We start from the raw sequence: 23,901 nt of genomic DNA, 5'->3' as shown, positions 1-23,901 counted from the left end.
AATCAGTTGTATGGGCTGGGCTGGGGTACCTGAGGACCTTCTCCCAGATGTCCCAGAATCACTTGCAACAGGCTACCTCCTCTAGAAGGGCTGTTGCTATTCCCTCCATTCCTCTTGGCCACTCCAGGACTCTTTGCCATGTCCTGAGAACAAGGTCAGCAGCTCAGTGCTTTACTGATGATTAGAACTGGGATGCTGGATGCCTCTGCTGTGGCACAGCCTCTCTGGGGCTCTGTAGCCCCATCCCGCTCTCCTGGAAAGCTCCTTCCCTGGTGTGGAGGGCACAGGAGGAGGCAGCTGTGTGCAGAGAGTCCCGTGTGCAGGAGACATGAGCTGAGGCTTAAAGGTCAGATATGTTTTGCTGATTGATCATCAAGCCTAGAGAAAGTACTGGGCAAGCTGCTGACCCCACCTGCCTCTACACCCACTGTTATCCAGGACAGGGAGGCCCCCTAAAATCCTTCTGATGAAGGCTCCCTCCCTACATTTCTCCCTTGTCCTCACTGTCGACCTCCTGTGGGCTCAGCTGCCCTGGCATGTGGGAACCCTCTTAGAGACCCTCCCCTGCTGTTGAACCCCTGCTGGGGAGCCCAGAGTTCAATCCTCTGACACTAGGGTCTGCCTCCTTGCTGAACTTTGCTTTGACGGATGGCCCCCACCTCTGTGAGAAGACTGTGGGGGCTGTGCCCAGTGTCCCCAGCTTTAGGGCAGCCAGTGTGCTGCAAGATGGGGCCCTCTTTGGGGTGTGCAACATGCTCCCAGTACCTGCTTTTAACTGCCCCTCCTGTGCCTTGTGGGGGTTACCAGGCCTGAAAGTCCAGTACCTGCTGTAGACCCACAGTGTGAAATTTCTGCTCCCGAGCCCAGATACTGGCTGTCTTTTTACCTTGTAATATTGGGATGAGGGGTCTGAAATTGTGGTGACCTTTTAAACAGACTACCTCCCTACTACAGGATGGAAGCTTTTGGCTCAAAATACTGGTTCATGTTGGCCCCAGCAGTTGGTTCTTCCAGTTTCAGAACACCACCACTCCAGACAGCCCAGAGTATTATCTAACCAGCTCTCCTTCCAAGGGTCCATTGGGCTACAGTCATCATTCCCATGCTGGTTGGATGTATGTGGTTGATATTATCTAGCTGAAGACTGAACTACCTGTAGTCTCTTGGGAACATGACAAGTGTTGGACATTTTATTCAAAGCCAATAAGCATGGTTCCTAAGTAGGTGTTCTCTCACCATGTATACCTGTCTACTTGGGCTTGTACATTTTTTCATGTAAAGTAATGTTTCACCCATTTAACTGATGGCCACCTTCCAGACTGAGGCCCTCAGAGCATCACAGATATATCTGGTGAGACTGAAAAAGCGAAACTTTGTGCTTATAATTACTGTTTGTTCCCAAGACTAATCATGTGAGTTTTAAAAGCCAACAAAATGCCCGAATCTTTTGGTTATGCTGAAAGTCCCAAAGGACAGCAGCCATCAGTTAAAGAGACAGGTTGAAACTAGAAAGGTGAACACAGACCCAATTTATCCTCTTGTGGGCCTTTAGTACTTGAAGGATTTTAGAAAAACAAAAAGTAGTTCTTTATGGGTTGTAAGCTGAAGATGAACAGTTTGCACAGTTTGGACAAAATAGAAGTACTCTGACCAATAAATATGTCTAAAAATGACAAAGTTCTCCCCATTTGATGGTTCCAGAGCCCAGCAAGAAGTGATGGGCACAGGCACAAGGAGCTATATACAGTGTAAACAGTAAGGCCTTTGGGGAGACAAAGTGAGGGGCAGGGCGGAGCCTCAGTAGGGCAAAGTGGGCCCACAGGTTAATACAACAGGCTTGTAGGACAGTCGTCCAATCTGCCACCAAAGCTTGTGGGTGGCAATGGCAGGCCACTGGATTCCTCCAGTCTGCAGTAAGGATAAATTGTGTCCATTGAGAAGCTTTGGCCCCACTGACTTTTTCCGGAGGGGAGGCATTGGCGGCAGCCAGGCAGGGCCTCTGTGCCCTTTCCTCCCCAAGAGGAGGGACAGGGCTGCCTGGCCATACTTGGGGCCATCTACCCAGGGTTCAAGGCATGGATGGGGCAGTGTTTCTCAAACAGGGATTGGAAACAAATGGCCCCAAGGAGCCCTCAGCCTCTCCCTTGAAAGGAGGAGCTGGGGGCATCTGTGTCCAGGAGGGGGAGCCCATAACTTTCTGCCCTTCAGGGGCTTCACCCACACCTCAGTTCCTCGGGGATTCTGGAGAGCAGTCGCCCTGATCGATTTCTGGGTCCTTGATTCTCACCGGCCTCTTGAACAAAGCCAGCCTCCATCTCCACACCCTTCTCCCACCCCCAGCACACTCCTCGGCCTAACTCAGGGGTCCTTAAATATCAGTCTCCCGCAGAAGGCTAGAGTTTGCCAATTCGTAGGCCTGGCAGGTAGTGCCCTCAGCTGCCTCACTGCGGACGCCTAAGCACACAGCTTCCACCTCCAAGTGCAGGGCGCACGCAGCCTCTCTGGCGTGTTTCTTTTGCGACAGGCTGGAGACCTTGGCATGCAGCGGGGTGGTGGGTTTCCGGAACGGCCCGAGAAGCCTCCACTTGCGAAAGGCGCAGGGCGGCTTTCGACGGCCGACGACCGGAGCCTGCGCCTTGCGTGTGCCTGGGGAGCCGGGGGCTGAGGGCGTGGTGAGGGCCAGCAGGGCCCCGGAGGGTGCGGCGCCTGGGCCAGGAGCGTAGTCAGGGCGCGGGCCGCCATTCGAGGCTTGCCAGTGGTGACTGTAGATGCTCCAGAGGGGGCGGTGGTGCTGGCGACTACGATGGCATTGGCAGCGCAGGAGGCGGAGGAAGGCCCGCTTGAACTCCCGGCTGGAGCAAGGGTAGATGAGCGGGTTCACGCAACTGTTGAAGTAGCCCAGCCAGAAGATAACCTTGAAGACGCCCTCTGAGGGCTTCAGCTGTGGGAACAGGGAGCCTGTGGGAAGCAGAGACCCAGGCTGGTTAGATGCTCAGGGAGAGGGAGTTCCAGGCAGCGCCTGGTGCAAAGGGGCCACCCTCTCTGCACTACTCCCCCTCCCCCCACCCCTTTCAGGGGCCCTGGCCATTCATCAACCAGTGGCTCTCAAGATATCTCTCCTCAATGAGTCCCTGATATAATTCGAGGGTGTCCATGAACTTGAATGAGAAAAAAATAGTCATCTTCAGCTTTACTCACGTTTACCTGAAATTGAGCATTTCCAGCGAGTGTGAGCAACAAACCTGAGTAGAATTAGACAAAACGATATGAAATCACTGTTTTGTAGCTCAAAACTGGTGCAGTATTGGCAGTTTACCCCCTAATATTAGCAGTTGCTACAGATATTTTGGAATATTGTCTATGCTTCTCACTATTTGGAAGTGTCAGTCACTAGAACACGCCACTAGATCTTGTTATTTAAAGCCTTCACATGGAAACACATTGGAGACTAAATCACAGATTTCAATTAAATGAAGTCGATTTCATCTGCAATCCTCTGTATTTTATTTTTTGCATTTGAAAGAGTAACTCTGAGAAAGCCTCCATACACTTTGCCAGATGCCCAAGTAGTCCCTAGCATAAAAAGGGTAAGAACTCCTGAATTAAATGTTGACCAAGGCTTGCCCTGAGCCAGGCACTGTGCTGGGCTGTCATCAAACACCTGAGGCCTTGCTCTCCGGTAGCAATGTGGGTCACATATCATGGGCATGCAGGTGGGATGATGGTGGTGCTCAGTATATTGGGGCGGGGGGCTTCCAGGGTCTCAGGATGGACAGGAGCCAGGCAGGATGAGGAAGGGCAGAGGGTATCAGGAGTGGAAGGGACAGGTGGGCAAGAGGATAACAAGTTTGGGGCATGGGAATGTCCTGTAGGATATGCTCAGAAAACTTCATTTGAGACAAATGGTGAAGGGCCTTAAATGCTGGGAAGTGGCTTTTATTTTGTGGGTAGTTAGGAGCCATGGATATTTTTGAGCAGGCAAGAGATAGAACCTAGAATTAAGCCTCAATAAACACAATGCCCATGAGCTGTCAGAATGCAGGATAGTGGGGCTGTCCCAGTGGAAGTGGGAAGTGGTCAGGAAGGCTTCTGGGATGGCTTGGAAAGGGAGCAGAGTGCCAGGCAGGAGGAGGTGGGGACACTGGGGTCTGAGCTGTGTCAGGAAGACCCTCCTCCCTGCATACCTTTCCCCTGTCTTCCCCACCATAGACTTCAAGGAGTCATGTCTCCAAAGGCACCTAACAAAATGCAAAGACATCACCCAGGAAGCAGAGGCCACTTTGTCACCCTCACTATCCTCAACATCAGCAGGGGTTGGGGGTAGGCGGCAGGAGCGTCCCATCCCAGGCAAAAGCTTCAGGTGTCTGCCAGGCTGAGCAGACCAGGGGTAGTGGTCCTTGACAAAGCAAGACCTGCTTTCTTTTCTCCTTGCCCTCAAAGAAATAAGAGCAGTGTCCCCTACTGAGGGAGCAGAGGCATCATGCCCCTCTCTTTGACCTGGGGACCCTTGCGTATCACCCACCTCCCACCCAGTGGGATTCCTGATGCTAAGAGACACTGTGGAGGAAGAGGAGTGTCAGGCAGTATCGCGTGGCACAGCATTTTCAAACCCTGGTCACGCAGCCTTGAGCAAGTTATTTGGCCATCTAAGTCTCACTCTTCTTTTCTGTGAGATACATACAACAATTTCTCTGAAGGGATTTTGTGACAATTCATAAATTTCAGGGCACAAGACTTCACAGTTTTGTAGTAAATACTGGAGTCTGTTCACTGCCTCTTTCCCTACTTCTGTGGCTTTTGAGAGAGGAGACCTCAGCCCTGGGAAGGGACCCCGTTCCCAGCTCTGGAGAGTGGCCAGAAACAGTAGCCAAGACCTGGTGGGTTTGGGGAAGGCTGGGGCATCAATCAGAATGTAAGGAGATAATTTCCCTTGGGAGAAGAATTGGGCAGTTGTCCCTGGAATGTGGGGGCCACCAGTGTTGACCTTAGCCTCCAGGAAGGCAGCCTTCTGAACAGCATCCCTTAATGGCTGCAAAATAAGACAGAGTGCTGAAAATAACTTTCTGACTCAGGCTAGAATTCTTTTATATTTAGCCCAGGATGACAAATCAGGGGACTATGCTTTAAGCAGTAAGCCAAAAGCCAGCCAAAGGGCTTTGTTATTGGTGTGGTTTTGATTCGGATTGGTGGGCAACATGGCATATAGTAGTGTGGCCTGGGCCTTGTTTTAAGCATTAAAATTCTAATTCATGCTCAACCAACCTATGCAGAAGCCTGCTGCCAGCTGGGAATTCCTTACACACAAAGGAGCTGGGATACAAACTCAGCCTTTCAGCCCCAGGTTTTTCCTACTGTGTCCTGCTGAGGGTTCTGTCTTACTTTGGGGTCTCCCAGAAGCAGACCTGAGACAAGGATTCAAATGCAAGTTGTTAATTTGGAAGGTAAATGAAACACCAATAGTGAAGTGTGATAAAAAGAGGGAAGAGAAGGAAGCCAATAAAAGGAGAGTTAACAAGTTAGTCACTCTCACTGGGAGCTCTGGGGGACTGGAGAACAGGATCAGTAAGGTGAGGGAGGTGGGGTATCTATACTCCCATTACCATAAGCCAGTGTTTGGGTTGCTCCCTCAGGGTGTTAATTTTCCATACTTCCTGCTTGCTGTGTGGGTGGACAGTGAGGATATTGCTGGTCAGAGAATGCTGCAGGCGAAGATATGGAGGCAGCTGCTGGGGCGGAAAGTGACCCATGTTCAGGGGGGATGGGTGGGGCACTGACAGCAGTCGCCACAATTTTGTTTCATTGCTGTCTGCCCTCTGTGCACAGACATCTTGCCTGGAAAATACAGACGTCTGTGCCTTGGGCTCCAGCTTTCACAGGCAGGAGCTCCTAAGAGATTTTTACTCTGTTCCTTTCACATATGGCAGTCCTGAGCCTCACACCTACTTCTGCCCAGAGTGCTGCAGTCTACCCCCATGCCTCCTTGCACCCTGCCTCACTCTTTGCTGCCTGCCTGCCCCAACGTTCTCTCTTCTGCCCACAGACTCTTTTAAGGATCTCTGGGTCGGGGGAAAGGGGCTTGTGGGCACTTCCCTCCCCTTTGCCATGGACGAGGTGGGTAACTGTCCTGAGACTCCCGAGGGTGCTCACTGGCATTATCCCTGCAGCACTGCCCTGCTGTCAGGGCATCAGTGGACAAGCCCCTTCTCAGCCACTCCCAACTTTCTCCTCCTCCAGCTACTCTGACTTATGGCCTCTTAGGTCGACCACTTGGTTTCACCTCTCTTGCCTTCACAGTCCTCTCCAGCTGCCCAGCACAAGCCTCTGCCAGCCCCGGAAGCCCAGCTACAGGAAAGCTTCAATGGGTACATGGGGGCTCTGAGTAAGGCCTCTGTCTCCCAGTACCTGGCACTCCCCTTCTCTGTCCTGAGCTGGCTCCCTCTCCTACTCCCCACATTGTCCACAGCCATTCTTGCAGGCATAAAGCACAGCTGTGCTAACTCATCTTGGCAGTTGTCACTGGAAACAGGTGCTCATGGGACCCTCCTCTCTCGGCCTCCCGCCATCCAGGCGCCCAGCACCACCTCCTTGTTCTCCTTTCTCTTGCAATTCCCGCTTCTCTTCTGTCTTCATGTGCATCAGCTAAGTTGCCACACTGACTGTTCACTGCCCTCTGGCCACAGCGGGCTCCCCAGTCTTGTCTCTGTGCTTTTGCACAGGATCATCCTGGACTGCCCTTCCTCCTTCCTCCACCTGGTAGTGCTGGCTCCAGTGGCACCTCCTCCTGGGAGCTTTCGTCACACCATCCCCTCCCGACCCAGCAGAGTTAGTTGTATTCCCCCCTCCCCTAGCACATCTATTCACTTCTCAATGCCAAGAACACTGCGGGTAACTACCAGTTTCCCATCTATCTGATCCTTAAATGGAGAGCTCCCCACACCATCCTTGGCACATCGTAGGTGCTCCACACATTCTGACCCCTCTCCTTCTGTCACACTCTGCATCCCATCCATCACCAACTCCCATTAGTCCTGAATCCCCCACTTTGCACCATCCCCCATTACCACCCTGGTCCCAGCTACTATCATCATCTACCTACAGTGCCCTTCCAAGTGGGCTCTCTGTTCCTGCCCCTGTGCCCCCCATAGTACCCTGTTCTCCACATAGCAGCTGGGTGTGTGTGTGTTCTTTTAAAACATAAGGCTGAGCAGTTCATTTCTTCAATTAAATCTATATTCCACTGCTGACTGCAGCTTTCTGTCCTCTCTCTTTTTCTCATCTGAACTTTGACCTGCCAGCCCCTTGGATTTCTCCTATCATCTCTGCTTAGCTGAGACTTCTCCTCACTTGCACCCCAGCCATTCTTTCCTCAGTCCTTCCATGTGCATGTCCTTCTGGATTTGGGTTGTATTTATCCAGCCAGAGCCTAACTGGAGAGATTCACCCACACTCTGAACACGCTTAGGGTCTCCAACCTCAGCTCTGTGTCCTGGCTTCAAGCAATCTTGCCACCCATTCTCAGCCCACTCCCCCACCCCCACCTATTCCTGCACCAGCTCCTTTGAGCCTTTACCCCTTTCCACAGGCTCTGCAGTCTGCCCCTTTCCCTTCTCCAAAGCAGTTGATCTCACTTCCTGTTTCACAGAGAAAACAAGACAAAGAAGTTGGGCACTCACTTAAACCTTCTTCACGTGCCTTCCTCCTTTGTAAGAAAGGAGTCTCTCCTCCCACCCAAGGTTCACGTCCCTACTTGTGTTGTAGAGCTCTCGACCCATCAGTCACTCGTGAGCTTGCCTCTGTCACAGCTGCACCCTCTTTGCTGGTTCTCTGGCTATGACTTCATTCCCTCCACGCTTTCTATCCACACATGCCATCTCCTCTTCCCCACCTGCTTTTCACTCCACTGCTTTGCCCCACTGCCCCACTCCACCCCAGCCCTCCCACATGCAGATACAGCTCTCATCCATCCTGGACACTTCTCATCTCCCCCGGGGCTTCTGGGGCGCCATTCTCTTGGATTTTCTACTCCTTGTCAATTGCCTTTGCTCCTTCCTCATGTCCCCACTGCTACGTGTAGGAGTGCCCTTATAAGAAGAGTCTTGTAATCTCTTCTCTTTGCATTCTCTTGGCAATTTCAGCCAGGCTCACAGACTGTTGGCTGGTAATGCCCACCGTTCTATCTCCAGCTCAGTTTGCTCTCCCAAATTCTAGACTCATAGATCCAAGACTCACTGCCTCCCAGACATTTCCACTTGGATGTCTACTGGCATCTCACACTTATCCTGCCCTCATAAAGCTTACATTTCATAGGGCAAGACCAGCAAAACATATGATAAACAAGGAAAATGCAAACGTATCAGATAATAAAACATGCTAATAAAAAACAAAGCAGGGAAGGAAGATACCTAGTGTGTGTTTATGTATGTGTGTGCGTGTGGCTGGGGGTGGTGCTATAAATTTTGGGTAAACTGCTGAGAATATGACGTCTGAGTAAAGAGCTGAATGAGGCATATGGACATTTTGGGGAAAAGCATTCCAGGTAGAGGAAACAGCAAGTGCAAAGGGCCTGAGGTGGCCCTGGTATGTTTGCAGAACAATGACAAGGCTAGTGTGGATAGAATGGAGTGATTGAGTGCACAGCAGAAGGGGATGAGGTTGAAACTCAACCACTACCCTCCTCCCTGCGCCCTCCTACCCTGTCTGAGACACAATTCCCTCTCCCCTTGAGTAATTCAGCAGCCTCCCGACTGTCTCTTGCATGTACCGTTGCAGCCTGAAATCTACCCTCAACTTGGCAGCTAGAACGATCCTTTAAAAATATTGGGTTGGGCAAAAGTTTTGTTCAGTTTTTTCCATAAGATGGTTCGAGTAGTGCTTAGTTATCTTTAACTTCATTCAAAACAATTTTGTTAGATTGTATTGTGACAGCTGTCATATCAGCATGCATTTAAAAACAAACTTATCAAAATTGGTGAATTTTTATGTAGCTATTTTAATATTGAAGATGGAAGAAGAAAAGCATCATTTATAGCATATTATGCTTTATTATTTCAAAAAAGGTAAAAATGCAACTGAAACATAAAAAAAAGATTTGTGCAGTGTATGGAAAAGGTGCTGTGACTGGTCGAACGTGTCAAAAGTGGTTTGTGAAGTTTCATGCTGGAGATTTCTTGCTGGACGATGCTCCATGGTCGGGTAGACCAGTTGAAGCTGACAGGGATCAAATCGAGACATTAATTGAGAACCATCAACATTATACCATGTGGGAGATAGCCGACATACTCAAAATATCCAAATCAAGTGTTGAAAATCATTTGCACCAGCTTGGTTATGTGAATCGCTTGGATGCTTGGGTTCCACAGAAGTTAAGCGAAAAAACCTTCTTGACTGTATTTCTGCATGTGATTATCTACCTTAACGTAATGAAAAGTTTCTGTTTTTAAAAGAAATTGTGACGGGCGATGAAAAGTGGATACTGTACAATAATGTGGAATGGAAGAGATGGTGGGGCAAGCGAAATGAACCACCACCAACCACACCAAAGGCCAGTCTTCATCCAAAGAAGATGATGTTGTGTATATGGTGGGATTGGAAGGGAGTCCTCTATTAGGAGGTCCTTCTGGAAAACCAAATGATTAATTCCAACAAGTACAGCTCCCAATTAGACCAACTGAAAGCAGCACTCAACAAAAACCATCTGGAATTAGTCAACAGAAAATGCATAATCTTCCATCAGGATAACGCAAGGCCACATGTTTCTTTGATGACCAGGCAAAAACTGTTACAGCTTGGGTGGGAAGTTCTGATCTATTGACCATATTCACCAGACATTACACCTTCGGATTTCCACATTTTTCAGTCTTTACAAAATTCTCTTAATGGAAAAAAATTTCAATTCCCTGGAAGACTGTAAAAGGAACAGTTCTTTGCTCAAAAAGATAAAAAGTTTTGGAAAGATGGAATTATGAAGTTGTCTGAAAAATTTCAGAAGGTAGTGGAACAAAACAGTGACTATGTTGTTCAATAAAGTTCTGGGTGAAAATAAAGATGTGTCTTTTATTTTTACTTTAAAACCGAAGGAACTTTTTGGCCAACCCAATAGAAATAGATCATGTCACTCCTCAAGCTCAAAACCCTCTAAGGGCTGCCATTCCCCCTCACAGCTCGACATGTGGTCCCCTGACCCCCTGACATCCTCTCCTACTCCCCCCCCCACTCTGTTCCAGCCACACTACCCTCCTTTTGCTTCTTGGACATGCCAGACACACTCCCTCCTTGGGCCTTTGCATTTGCTTTTCCCCAGAATCTTCTTCCCCCAGAAATCCACATGGCTCCCTGACCTCTCATCTAAAATTGCAGTGTGCCTGGAAACAACCCAAGGGCCCACCAACAGATGACTGGTTTAAGATGATGTGGTATATATAAACAATGGAATGTTACTCAGCCATAAAAAGAATGAAATATTGCCACTTGCAGCAACATGGATGGACCTAGAGATTGTCATACTAAGTGAAGTAAGTCAGAGAAAGGCCAATATTATATGACTTACATGTGGAATCTAAAAAATAATACAAATGAATCTATATACAAAACAGAAACAGACTCACAGACATAGAAAACAAACTTATAGTTACCAAAGGGGAGAGGGAGGGAGGGAGGGACAAATTAGGAGTGTGAGATTAACAGACACAAACTACTATACATAAAATAGATAAGCAACAATAATTTACTGTATAGCACATGGGACTGTATTCAGTATCTCATAATAATCTATAAAGGAAAATAATCTGAAAAAAAACTGAATCACTTTGCTGTACAACTGAAAACAACACGATATTATAAATCAACTACAATAAAAAAAATTGCAGTGTCCCCCACCCCATACTCCCCATCTCCCTCAGCTGGCTCTATCTGTGGCCCTTATCACCTTCTCTTGTACTATTTGAGTTATTCTTCATTTTGTCTATCACCTTTCTCCCTGCAGTAAGAGTCCATGGGGCAGGACTAGTGTCTGTTTTGCTTGATGCTGCACTCCCATTGCCCAGAAGACCTCATGAACACACTGAACACAGTAGGCGCTCAACACTTGCTGAGTTTGCTGAATGAGTCCCTCTTTTCTACGCTATATGTCACCATGTCTGGTACATTCAGTTTTCTCTCTAGTGGAGTCCCTCCCTTCACCTCATTCCTGAAGCCTTTGCTGACTCTGGCATCTCATTTTGTTTACATGGCTGTGACAGCCCCCAGTGGTCCCTTGTCTCCTCTACTCTGCACACAGCTGCTGGAGACTTATTGTAAAAAAAAATGGTTTCTCTCCTTTCCCCTCTGAAAACCGTTGGTGGCTTCTAATGGCTCTGAGGAATAAACCCAAATTTTCTTGTGTTGCATTCAAGTCTTTTTAGAATCCTAAGCTGTCTTCAGCTTACATCCCTCCCAAATTGGCCATACGAAGCCACAAGCATGTCTTCCCACAGAGGCTGGGCTCCTACTGCCTTCCTGCGTGGCTCTAACTGCTCCCACGGTGCTTTCTGCTTCCGTCCACCCATCCCTCCAGCCCAGGTCAGGTGTCCTCCCCCACGAAGCCTGGCTTAGGTGCACTTTTATGTACGCCTGCATCTTAACAAATAAAATTTGTTACTGCTCTATCTACTCTCCTAGACTCTAGGTTTCTTGAGGACAGGGATGGGATTAATTATTCTTTTCATCCCAGCCTCTAACACACTTGCCTGATCCAGAGCAGGGGTCATAAAGTATCTGTTGAGTGAGTGAATAAGTGCTGTTTGCGTAGATGTAGGTAGCCTCTAAAGTGACGAGGAAGGAAATGGGAGCTCACGCTTGCTTTCTGAGTGTTCAGTACCTACCAGGCTGCATGCTGGGCCCTGTATGTAGCACTTCTCATTTAATTCTCATGGCATTAGCATCCCACTTTGCAGAGATTCTAGTTATCTCCGGAGGGCAAGTGGCAGCATCAGGATTTGAACCTGCGTCAGTCTAGCCCTAAAGTGCTTGGTCTTTCCTTGACATCATGTAAAGATAGAAAAAAAACTTCCCCTGGTCTTCCAGGGGTCCTGGGGTCAGGATCCACAAAGACTCAATACCTTCCAGCAGCTGATCCACAAGCAGCATGCCCATCCCTACCTCTGGACTTTCGTACATTTGGCCTGGTCTGGAAGATGGCCCTCTTCCTTTCTCCATAGCAGGTCTCTCCAGTTCTTCAGACTTGGGCATAGAACCACCTCTCCAGGAGCAGTTCTGTGATTAATTCCACTCCCGGGGTCTGCGGAGGTGAGACTGGTTTCTGGAGTGTGTGTGCCTTTGAGCACTTCTTGATTCTGCCTCCACCAAGTGGCATTCATTGGCCTTCTCTATGGCCTTTAGGGTGGCCTGTGAGGACTGCCACATTGAATTCGGCTCCTGTGCATGCATGCCCATCCAGAACACTCAGAAAGGCTGGGCTGTTGCCTGCTCGCTGCATCTCAGGAAACAGACCCCAGCCTCCTGGAAGGAGCCCCAGAAAGCCACTTGGCCATCTCCTTCCCCTTCTTCAAGTCTTTGCTCAAAAGTCACCTTTAAGGTTTGAAGTTGATGCTATTAGTGCCCCACCCAGGTGCCCCTGGTCCCCAGCTACTGTGAGTGTTGGCTGCTAATGGCTTATAGTTGGCTGCTAATGGAGAATTGCCCTTGACCAATGGGAGCTGCTTCAACTGGGAGATGACACCTTCCCACCAAGGTGGCAGCCCACAGCCAGTGATAGACTGAGCGGGGATGGAAAAGGCCAGACTCCTTGTCTCGAGGTGGCACAACTCTCTGCTGTCGTTCTTGTTCCAGGGATCAGGCTGAGGCCAGACTTTGAGACCACATCCTAGGTTTAGCTCTTTTCTGACTTATCCTGCTTCCCTCCCTCCCAGCTACCTCCTGAGAGCTTCCCTCAATCCATCACTCGCATAAGAACTCCTGTCTCAGTCTCTACGTACAGGGACATGACCCAGGACACTCTTTGCATGGATGTGTCTTCAAGCTCTCTTGATTGGTCCTAAACCTATAATCCAGGGATTAGCTCTTGGTCACTGTTTCAACTCTTCCGCCCACTGCTGAGAAAGGCAGGGCATGAATTTGCATGTTCATGCCCATTTCTCTCCACTCAACAGGCAGGCTGGAGCACAGGAGTGAACACATTGACCTACCTATGAGGAGAGGTGGTCAGGATGTAGGTAGGAGATGACTGCAAACACAACTCTTTCCTGCTTCTCTCTGCTCCTTAGCCTTTTCTTGCATGTATCCGTCAAGCTTGCTCCCACCTGCCTTCCCCTATTCCCTGTTTTGGGGTGCCTTTGTCAGGAGTCTAACGTAATGTCCAGGGATGCTGAACATCCACTAGTCAGAAGAGGCAGGGCCTCTCCTGTGTCAGCAGGTTACCCCACTCTTTGGCATGTTGGCTGGGCTAGCCTGGCCTGCACACTGTTAGGGAAACTAAGGCAGGCTGAGATTGGCGGCGGAGGTCTGCAGCCTTATCACAGGCCAGCCCCCTCTCCTAAGTAAGAGCAATGTCCAGGCCCAGGAGATGCTGCTGAGATGGTGGTTAAGGCTGAAACTGGCCAATCTGGCCAAGCCTTGCTGAGGAGTGACAGCGCTGAAGCCAAGGGGGGACTGTGTGATTAACAGCACTCTTTTGGCATCACCAGAAGGGAACTTGTTCTTGGCAGAATGTCATAATTCACAGCCAGTCTTGTTCATAGCTTGCAGCCAACCATGAACTATTAGGCTGCACCCCAGCCTTTCCCCTTTCCCACCTCCTCCCTCACCAGTGACTTTTCTATCCACAAGCAGCCATTTTCTCTAGCCAGAAAGAGAGGGGTTAAAAATACCATGTACCATATTCAGGTCTTTCTCTGCCAACAGGGCTAGCAGAGATGGAATTCCCAGTCCTAGACTCCCTTTCTCTCTCCTAGTTCTTTCAGCTGCTCACTCAGTGCTTCTGACTCTAGAACTCAATTGCACCTTCCCCAAGAGAGGCTGGGAAGCAGTGGACCTCTTTGCAATATTTTAAAGGGTCGGCCTCTCTCATAAGGCACACTTGAGCTGCGACCTGAAGACCCTCTGAGGGAGTGAGTCATGCATCTACCTGAAGAAAGAGAATTCCAGACAGAGGAGAGGGCATGTGCAAAGGCCCTGAGGCAGCAGGGTACCGCACAAGTTCAAGGACAACCAAGAAGTTAGGACTGCTGGAACAGAGAAGGGGAGGGAGAGATGGTAAGAGATAAGGCCATTTTGAAGCAGAGACAATCATAAAAGGCTGTCAGGAAGAGGTGACCTGAATAGGGTCCAGGTCTCAGATGGATTATAAAGACACAGAGTTGAGGATATTGTGGGGCTAGCTGTGCCAAGCTAAATCTCTTGAATTCCTTGCATTGCCAATCTTCCATGGTGAGAGGTAACTGGTGGGTCCTCTGGCTTGAGATAGACAAGGAATAGATCAGAAGTCCTTCTGTGCCCTGTGTTTACCTCAGGATCCTTGAGCTCTGTGGGGCTGGCCTAGAGCTACTGGTCTGGCCCTGGACATCCTTCTGCAGCTGTGCGGATTGGCAGGGAGGGGTAGTTCCTAGAGCCACAGAGGCTGCCTGGTGGGGCCCAAGGCAGGGAGATGAGTCACAGACCTGTTCAGTGTCCTGCACTGGACCCCACCCATTCCCCTTCAGCTCTTCTCCCTCCCCTTCTCCCCTTTCTCTCTCTCCACCTTCCCTCTCTCCCTCTCTTTTCCACTCTTGTTGTCACTTCTTAACTCATTCCCTGATCTGTGGCCTTGGAGTGGTCACACCCCAAGCTCTGCGTGCCCAAGGCTGAAGTCCCTGCCAAATGGCCCTTGTGCTCGGCTGAACATGACCCTGATCTGAACATGAACCTTTCAGTTCTCAGGCCACACTGACAAATGGCTCATAAGTTGGAGCAGACCAGTGCTTTCGCCAGAGGAGAGAAGTTCCCAGACAGTGGTCACTCTGTCCAGGAGTCCCAGCACTGAGTTGCTGGGGCATTGCCCACTAGGTCCCAATGCTGGCTCTCAGGGGCCCAGGCCAATGTTCTGCTGGGTCACCATCTGCAAAGGAGGGCAGGCAAATCTTCTAGCATTCAAGGAGACCTTTTTCGTGGGCATATAGCTCATGAAGCAGGATGGGGCAGGGTTCAGGTGGGGTCAGAGGTGGGCTCAGGAACTCAGAGACTTTCCCATGAGGAATGGGCTCAAAGGCTCTGGTGGTCTGGGAGGACCAAGCCACACAGGAAGTGGTCATGTCCTATGGCAATGCTCAGGGCCCTCATGGCCAGGATCTGGGGCAGAAGCGAGCCTGGAACTGAGCCTGGGGGGAGGTAAGCAGGTGCTGAGGCATTTGGTGAGATTTAAAGCTTAAAGCATGTCTGTCAACTGACCCTTAACCCTGGCTTCAGTTTGACCTCTGATCTCTGACCTAGGCAGGAAGTAACAAGGACCCTAGGGCCAAGGGCACCCATTGGCCAACCCCAAAATAGTGATGTCTATAATGTGTGACAGATTTAAAAATCACTTTTAACATGGTACTAAAAAACCTATTGGTCCCCTTTGGAAAGATTGCTAGGAAATTGACTCTTCTTTTTTTTTTTTTTTTTTTTTTTTTTTTTTTTTTTTTGCGGTACGCGGGCCTCTCACTGTTGTGGCCTCTCCCGTTGCAGAGCAACAGGCTCCGGACGCGCAGGCTCAGCGGCCATGGCTCACGGGCCCAGCCGCTCCGCGGCATGTGGGATCCTCCTGGACCGGGGCACGAACCCATGTCCCCTGCATCGGCAGGCGGACTCTCAACCACTGCGCCACCAGGGAAGCCCGACTCTTCTTTTGATAAAGGAGAGCATCGAGCGGCTCTCCTGATTTTGCTGTATGGACTCTATTTCAAGTGACCAAACAGCTAGTGGTGAATTCTTTTTAGAATTTTAGTCTACAAATGCAGAAGGAATGACAGAATTTGGATATCACCACTTTCAGTCCCAGTGATATAATGGGTCCAGGCCATGGTCAATGGCTGCTAAAACTAGCAGGTGAAAAGCTGATGGGACATTTTATAATGAATGAATCAGGCTGACTGCATCTGAACCCCTGATCAATCTTAACATCACAAAAGAAAAGAAATCTTGTCCCAAACACTGAACTTGAATCTGATCAAGCCAGTTTACAGGAAGTACAGGGAACAAGGGGACACATTAAATGGCACTAATAGGGATGCAAACTCCAAACTGTGGGCAACTCCTTTGGGACAAACAATCTGGTTTCTTCACCAAACAAGCTGAAAGGGAAAAGGTGGGGGTAGGGGAATCTTATTAATCAAAGAAACTGAGGAGACAAATCAAGTGCATGCAATGTATGTACTTTTTTTTGGACCCTGATTCAAACAAATAAACTAAAATTTTATGAGGCAATCAGCAACATTTGAACACTAAGATATTTGGTACTATTAAACAACTATTTTTTGTGTTATAATGGATTGTGGTTATTTTTTAAAAGTTCTTCTAGAAATATACATTGAAGAATTTACAGATGAACTGATATGGTGTCTGGGATTTTCTTCAAAATAATAAGCAGTGGTGGAAAGTGGGCGGGGTTTGAAATGAATGAAGATCAGCCTTGGGTTGATATTGTTGAAGCTGGGGCCATCACACCGTTCTGTCTACTTATGTGTTTGAAACTATCCATGATTTTTAAAAATGGAAAATAAAACCCCTAGCTCACTGCTTGTTCATAATAATCACTCAATAAATGTTAGCTGTTATGTTGAAAAACTTTTTTAGGTCACATAAATGGGGATCACCCCCAATGCATTGCAAGTAAGGGAGGTCTCTGCTTACACAGAGACTGTTATACTAAGTGAAATAAGCCAGTCACAGAAGGACTGCATGACTCCACTTCCATGAATGTAGCTAAAATAGTCAAATTCAAAGAAAGAGTGGAATGGTGGGTGCCAGGGGCTGAGGGGAGGGGGAAATGGGGAGTTGCTAATCAATAGGCATAAAGTTTTAGTTAAGCAAGATGAATAAATTCTACAGATCTGCTGTACAACCTTGTGCCTAGAGTTAACAATACTGCATGCTTAAAAATTTGTTAAAAGGGTAGATCTCATGTTATGTTCTTACCACAGGAATAATAATAATAATAATAGTAAAGATAGAGGGCTGTGCTTTGTCAACCAGATCCTCGGCACGGAAGGATGTGAAAAGGCCATGGGTTCTGCCACTTCTTCCTCCTATACACACACTGACCAAGGATCTACTATGTGCCAGGTGCCACAAAGGCACAGATAGGAGATGTAATGCCAGCCTCTTCTTCAGGCTTTTGGGCCAGGGAACAGTAATGCCATTCCTGAGAACTTGCTGCAGCGCACCCCCTGCCTCTCTCCTTGAGTCTGTGGACGCTGCACCACCTCAGGGAGCCTGTGGAGATGGGTCCTTCGGTACTTGGCCAGCACTCTGAGACGCAAACGCTGAATCTGCCCTCCACACCTGGCTGCCAAAGTGTGCTTTCCAGCCTAGACACCATTTCCTCAGATGGCTCACAACCTCCTCCTGCCTCCTCCCGCCTTCTCTTCCTCTCTCTCTCTCATTAAGGCATAAGATGCTGACAGTCAAGTTTATAAAGTGTGTACATTTTAAGAGTATAGACTGATGACTTTACATATATATTCACCAATGTAGTCACTGCCTAGATCGAGTCACAGACAGGGAAACGGAGGTGTGGGGGATGACCCCTAGTCCCTCTCTGAGACCCTCAGGATTTTAGGTGCCCTGTGCTTGTGTGCCATTCTTTCCTGCCCAGCAACTTGAGCCCCAATGGCCCCACAGGTCAGCATACCTTGTCTATATCTCCCTCTGCTGCAGCTCTGGCTTGACTAAAACATTTCAGGTGATAGATGGCTGTTCATGGCCCCCTGTGCGTGTACCACTGGGACCCTGGGCCCACTTCCTAAAGCTTTTGATATCCTCCGGGCTATTTGGGTTGCTCACTGGCCATGTCACTGCTGTGGCTGGGGCTCCTGCTTCCACTTGGCTTTGTGTGTGGAGATGTGGGTGAAGGGCACCCTGGGTCTGCTCAACAACCCCAGGTTGTGGCCCTACTGGGCACCTTCATTTCCATGGCCTGTGGCCCTGGCTGGCACACAGTGCTTTTTCTCAATCCTCCCATGTTTGCTGTTCCTCACACCTGGTGTGGGAACCAGGGCCTGCAAGGAGGGCGGTACCACCTTCTCCTGGCTGCCCCCTTCTCTGCCTCCTTCTGGGTTCTTTCAAAGTGGGTACTCCCCAAGGCTCCTTCCCCAGCCCATCTCTTCTCTTTGCCCATCCATCCTCTTGCTGGGAGACTGTACCCCACACTCCTGCTTCTGCAACCATATCCATCCTTGGTCCCCTTATCTAAGTTCCCAACATCCTCTTCCCCCAAGCACATACTGGCACCTCCTACCAAAATATGCCAGCCCCTTGGATTCCACATTCAACCCCAAAAGTTGCTGCTCAGAATGTTCCCTGCTCCTCCAAAGATGCCTCCCTCCTCCCAGGCCTGGCCCCAGGGCTCCTGGGGGGGGGGTTGCTCCTGGCCCCCCTTCTTCCTGCACAACCCTCAGGCCACTCCTGCTTGTACCACAGGCTCTGTCCTCCTGTTCTCTCTGCTGTCCTGCCCTCCAAGCCACGTCATGGCAGATCAGAATATTCTGTTTCCCTGCTTGGCCTCTGTCCTACTTGCTCATTATTACCAGATTCCACTAAATTCAGCTCCATTGTGGCCCTGGGCTTTGTTCTAGACTTGGTGAGATGCCATGGGAGGCTGGGCACAGTGCAGACCGGCAGGAAGGGAGAGGCAAGATAGCCCCAGGGTTCCCACGCGAGGTGTGAGGAGCAGCAGAGATGAGGGGTTGAGGAAGAGCAGTGTCTGCCAGCAAGGGCAGAGGCCATGGAGATTTAGGGATGCTTTTTGGAAGAGGGAGACGTGATCTCGACCTCAAAAAACAGTAGCCTTTTGCAGTGTAGATTATAACAGCGAAAAATTAGAAAAACCGAACACTCAGCAGGAGACTGCATCAACACACCATGGCATACTTTCAAACAGAATACTATACTGTTGCTAAAATAACCAGAACGGATAAATCTCAACAACAAAACATTGGGTGAAAAGGGCAAACGGAAGATGGATGTGCACAGCTGGTGCAATTTATATAAGTCCAAAGGACACACAAAACAATGCTATTTATTATTATAGATTCAGGTGTTTGTAGTAAGGGTATAAACATGTGTGTGGGAGTGATAAACACCAGATTTACCTCTGCAGAGAGAGGGAGAAAATGAGGAAGGGACAGGAGGAGGGAACTTAGTTGTGGCTGTTCTGTTTATCTGAAAAGAGAGAGAGGAAGTGATCTGAGGCAAATATGGCGAAATGTTATCATCTGTTCAATGTGGGTGATTACAGGTACATGGGAGGTCCTGGCTTGGGCTGGCTGGTTGCACCTGTGGGTGAAGTGACTCAGGGCAAAAGCAACCCCATAGATGCCGTTCCCTTTCTTCTCCCTGTGCTGACCGAGCCCCAAGGCTTCCAGGAGGGGCCTCAAGGCATGGGAGGAAGGTCCTGAGAACAGCTGCCCACCTCCCAGGACTACAGGAAAGCCTGTGAAAGAAATAACAAAGTTCTCCAGAAGTGCTAGGACTCCGTAAATTTAAGAAACTACGATGAACAATATTAACTTTCCATTTGATAAGATGCCCTTTCCCTTTCTTTCTCACCCCCACACAGACCCCCCCCCCCCCCACCAAGAGGAGATTTCAGAAATGAGAGCCCACAGCATTCACAGATACCAGCTGGGGAGGGCCTCCCAGGGGGGCCCAGCTTCCAAACAGAGAAAGCAGGTGGCTTCCGGTGTCTGCTGATGTTCACGTAGACTGGCCAGGGATTGCTGCCCATGAATGAATGTAGGCCCTGGTGGTGGAGGGAGGGAGATATGTAGACAAGCACATACACTGCTTGCCACATACTATGGGAGCAGATGCCCGCACAGATTTCCACTGACCTTTTGTATTTAGAGGAGTGGGGAGTGTAAAACAAGCCCAGGGCTTGTAATGGCAGTGAAGAAGGGGGAAGGCCAGAAAAGTTAGAAGCTCATAAAACAAATCCTGCAAGCATGAAGAACCTATTTGTGTCCCACAAAGCAGCATGCGCACGTGTCTAAGAGACCAGGCAGTAAACCTTCCATGTTCAGGTGGAGAGTCACCCTCCACTGGGAAGGGCCATACAAGTCTGGGTGCCAGGAAGGGACGGTCACAGGCTCAGGGAGGAAGAGAAGGGGCTGGTGGGAGAGGGATCACTCACCCAGTGGCAGAACGAAGAAAAAGGGGAACCAGCAGAGCACGAAGACGCCCACGACGATGGCCAGCGTCTTGGCCGCCTTCTTCTCACGGGAGAACTTGAGCAGACGCACTGACAGTGAGCTGCGGAAGGTGTGGCTCTTGGCGCTGCGCATCCCACCGTGGGCTCCGTCTGAGCCAGTGCTTGCGCCGCGACAGTGGATGCGCAGCACCACCTCTGAGGCCTTGCCCCGCTCGCGCTTGACTCCCGCCTCCAGGCTGCGCGTGGTGCTTCGCGCTACCACATACACGCGGCAGTACATGACCACAATGACGGCCATAGGCAGGTAGAAAGAGCACAGGGAGGAGAAAACAGCGTATCCTGCCTCCTCCGTGATGCCGCAGAAGCGCTCGTCAGGGGGCACCGGCTCCTTCCAGCCCAGCAGCGGCCCCACAGACACCACGAGGGCTACGACCCAGAGCAGCGCCAGGATGGCGGCCGCCTTGCGCTCGGTCATGATTGCTGGGTACTTGAGCGAGTGGCGCACGCCCACGTACCGGTCCACCGAGATTGTGCAGAGGCTGAGGATGGAGGCCGTGCAGCACAGCACATCCACGGCGGCCCACACGTCGCAGAAGGCCCGGCCGAAGGCCCAGAAGCCCAGAACCTCCATGGTGGCCGAGAAGGGGAGCACTGTGGTGCTCAGCAGCAGGTCGGCCACGGCCAGGTTCACAATGAAATAGTTTGTGACCGTCTGCAGGTGGCGGTTGCAGGCCACGGAGAGGATGACCATCAGGTTGCCCGCCACGGCCGTGAGGATGAAGGCAGCCAGGAAGACGCCCACGCCCACGCCCTGCGCACTCACCACCAGCCCCCCGACGGCGGCCGTGCCGTTCACCTCGCCGCCGGCGCCAGTGCTCCCCGGCTCCCCAGCGGAGCTCCGGTTGTCCTCGCCGTTGCCCGCGCCCACCACGCCGCCGCCGCTGCTACCGCCTGCGGTCACCCGCACGCCGTCCACCGCCCGGCCCTCGGAGGCGGCCGCGCCGCCCGCGCCACCCCCGCCACCGCCCGCGCTGGAGCTCCCGGCGCTGCTGTCTGAGCAGGGTCCCTCGAAACTGACGTTCAGGAGATAGCGGAAAGTCATCTCAACGCGCAGCCGTCGGGGGCCGGGGCTGGGCGCAGGACGAGCGACTGGTAGGGCTGGGGGCTCCGGCTCCAGACCCGCGCGCTGGTCCTGTCGGGGTCCTGCCTCAGTTCCTGTGACGTGGAGCACTGCTGCCCGCGAGCGGAGCGGGCGGCTGTGGAGTGGGACCGAAGAGCCCGAGCTGGCGACGCGCGCCTCTCTCGCAGCGTGCCCAGGCGAGCGGGCAAAGCGACGGCTCGGGGCCGGGCGGTGCGGGCGGCGACCACTGAGGAGCTAGCTACTGGGCGCGGGGCCGGGACGGAGCGGAGGAAGGGCAGCGCCGGGGATGAAGAGGGGACGCTGGCACCGAGGGACCCAGCGCCACAGTTGCCGGAAGAAGGGAATCTGCGCTCTGGGCGAGCTGGCGTTCCGGGGTCCCAAAGGGCGGTGGCGCTGGCTCGCGCTCCGACCCCGCGGAAGCCACCCCCGCCGCGCCGCTGGTGCTCACGCCCGCCCTCTCCCCTCGCGGTCCGCTCCCTTCCACCTCCCGCGCCCCTACCCCGCCTCCTCTCTCTTACCACTCAGTTAAGTCTCCCTCCCGCCCTTTCCCCAGCGTCTCGGTCACTGCTGGTGCCCTTGGGCGCGCCGAGTGTAGAAGGTGCGATTCCCGGGTCCCCGGACTCCCGGCTCCGGCCGCCAGAGAGCAGCAAGCGCCTGGGATCTGCAGCCTGCTGACGGGACCACGCCATGCCGCGGATGGAGCTGCTGCACCTCCTTCCTTCTCTCAGGGGACTGGACAAAGGAGGGTCTCAAACACCTCTGTTCAGTGCCGTGGCATGGAGAGCTCCAGAGGGTGTCGGAAGCTTTGCGGGCCTATGATGGGCGAAGGAACAAGAGACTACTTATATGGTTACAGCCTTCAGACCCTGCCCAGGACACACTGGTCTGCATACACCAACTTCTGCACTGTTACTTTACTCCATATCGGATGTCGAAATAAAACTTCCCATTGCTACACTAAATAAGTGGCCTCGTTCTAGGGAGGGAGGGTTTAAGTACTGGAGGGTGGGAAAGGCCACTTGGCGGGATGGTTAAAGGAGGTGGGGCAGACAGTCTGGCTCCAAATCTAGGCTCCGCCCTATGTTAGCTGTTTGACCTCTTTGTGTCTTAGTTTCTCATCTGTAAAATGAAGATAAGAGTAGTGTCTACCTACCAGCGTGAAGACTGAATGAATTAATATCTGTTAGGGCCCCAGAGCAGTGCCTATATTTGTTAGCTGAGTGGGACTACGCAGGGCAGGATTTGAACAGGTAGGACAGAGGACAGAGGGAATGTGGAGCTGGTATGAACTCGGGCCACAGGTGGAGGGGTGGGTTTAAGGAGCCTCTTGTTGACTAACAAGACTGGGTAGGGAGAAACAAAAAGAGACCATTCCTTTGGCCAACATAAAAATACTAACCAGGCTGCTGTCATGTGTCAAGCTATGTTGGACACTCTGGGTGGCCAGGGGAGGGGGGAATTGCAGGGAGAATAATGCCACCAAGTAAGTGCAGGATGAGGAAGTCTTGAGCCATGCCAGGGAGATGAGGACCTGTTTACAGAGGTATCTGGGAGGGGGCAAAGAACTCATGGCCTCAGTGCCCACTAGCTGTGAATGACATCTCAGGATGTATGAGAGTCCTAGATGAGAAAGTGCTTTGGAGAAAAGAAGAAAAATGGGAGAAATGGGAGAGATGGGTAACCCCCCCTCCCCATCCCCTCCCCAGCCTAGGAAGCCAAAGCTGTTAGAGTCATAGCTTAGAAACAGCTCTTCCAAGGCCCTCAGCTTCCCATTCCATCTTCCATCTTTTACTGGGGTCTTTGGGGGCTTACTGTGGAGAGTTGAAAGCAAGGTGCCTTATGAGGATTATTTGGCAGCTGATCAAAAGCAGAACTGTGGGTTTGGGCTTCCTCTCTGAAGGAGAGGGGCAGAGGGCTCCGGAAGGAGAGGCCAGGAGCTTCTCACATGGGAGTGTCAGATGGCAGCCTCTGTGTCTGTGACTGGCTGCCATCTCACAGTGTAAGACAGGGATAACCCTCGTGGAGTACATCTGATTCTGGGCTGGGTCAGTTTTCAAGGATGACTGGGAATAGGAGACAAAGTTAAATCTAAGCTGAGCCTGGGGTGGTAGGTCACACCTGACAGGTGTCACATAGAGATCTGTGCCTGATCCTGGTCTAGAGAACCAGCATAAGGCTGGCTGGAGGTATACTTGCCAGCAGGGTGAGGAGAAATTGTGGGATAGTGTGCCTGGAAGGAGATGGGGCAGCTCTACCACGTCTCAGATCTTGGTCTACAAGAGGGCTTTGGAGGTTCTAGAGCTCTAGGGGAAGAAACAGGGAAAGGCAGGAGGTGTGAAATTGTGAGCTTTCTCTACCAGTTTATTATGCTCAAATCTGGGAA

At 51.0% G+C, this 23,901-nt stretch overlaps 1 protein-coding gene across 1 annotated transcript; it reads right to left on the bottom strand.

Annotated features, from left to right (window-relative positions):
* Window positions 1-2,318: 2,318 nt before the first annotated feature.
* On the bottom strand, window positions 2,319-21,479 carry ADRA1D (adrenoceptor alpha 1D; the record flags this gene model as incomplete). The annotated part of the gene is made up of 2 exons (XM_082670295.1): window positions 2,319-2,958; window positions 20,360-21,479. The coding sequence occupies 2 exons, from the start codon at window positions 21,477-21,479 to the stop codon at window positions 2,369-2,371; spliced, it is 1,710 nt and encodes a 569-aa protein (XP_082526421.1). The 3' UTR covers window positions 2,319-2,368.
* Between the last annotated feature and the right edge of the window lie 2,422 nt (window positions 21,480-23,901).

Source organism: Grampus griseus (genome assembly GCF_964374135.1).
Source record: "Grampus griseus genome assembly, chromosome: 14".
Classification (NCBI taxonomy): Eukaryota; Metazoa; Chordata; class Mammalia; order Artiodactyla; family Delphinidae; genus Grampus; species Grampus griseus.
This window is presented reverse-complemented; position numbering and strand designations above follow the sequence as displayed.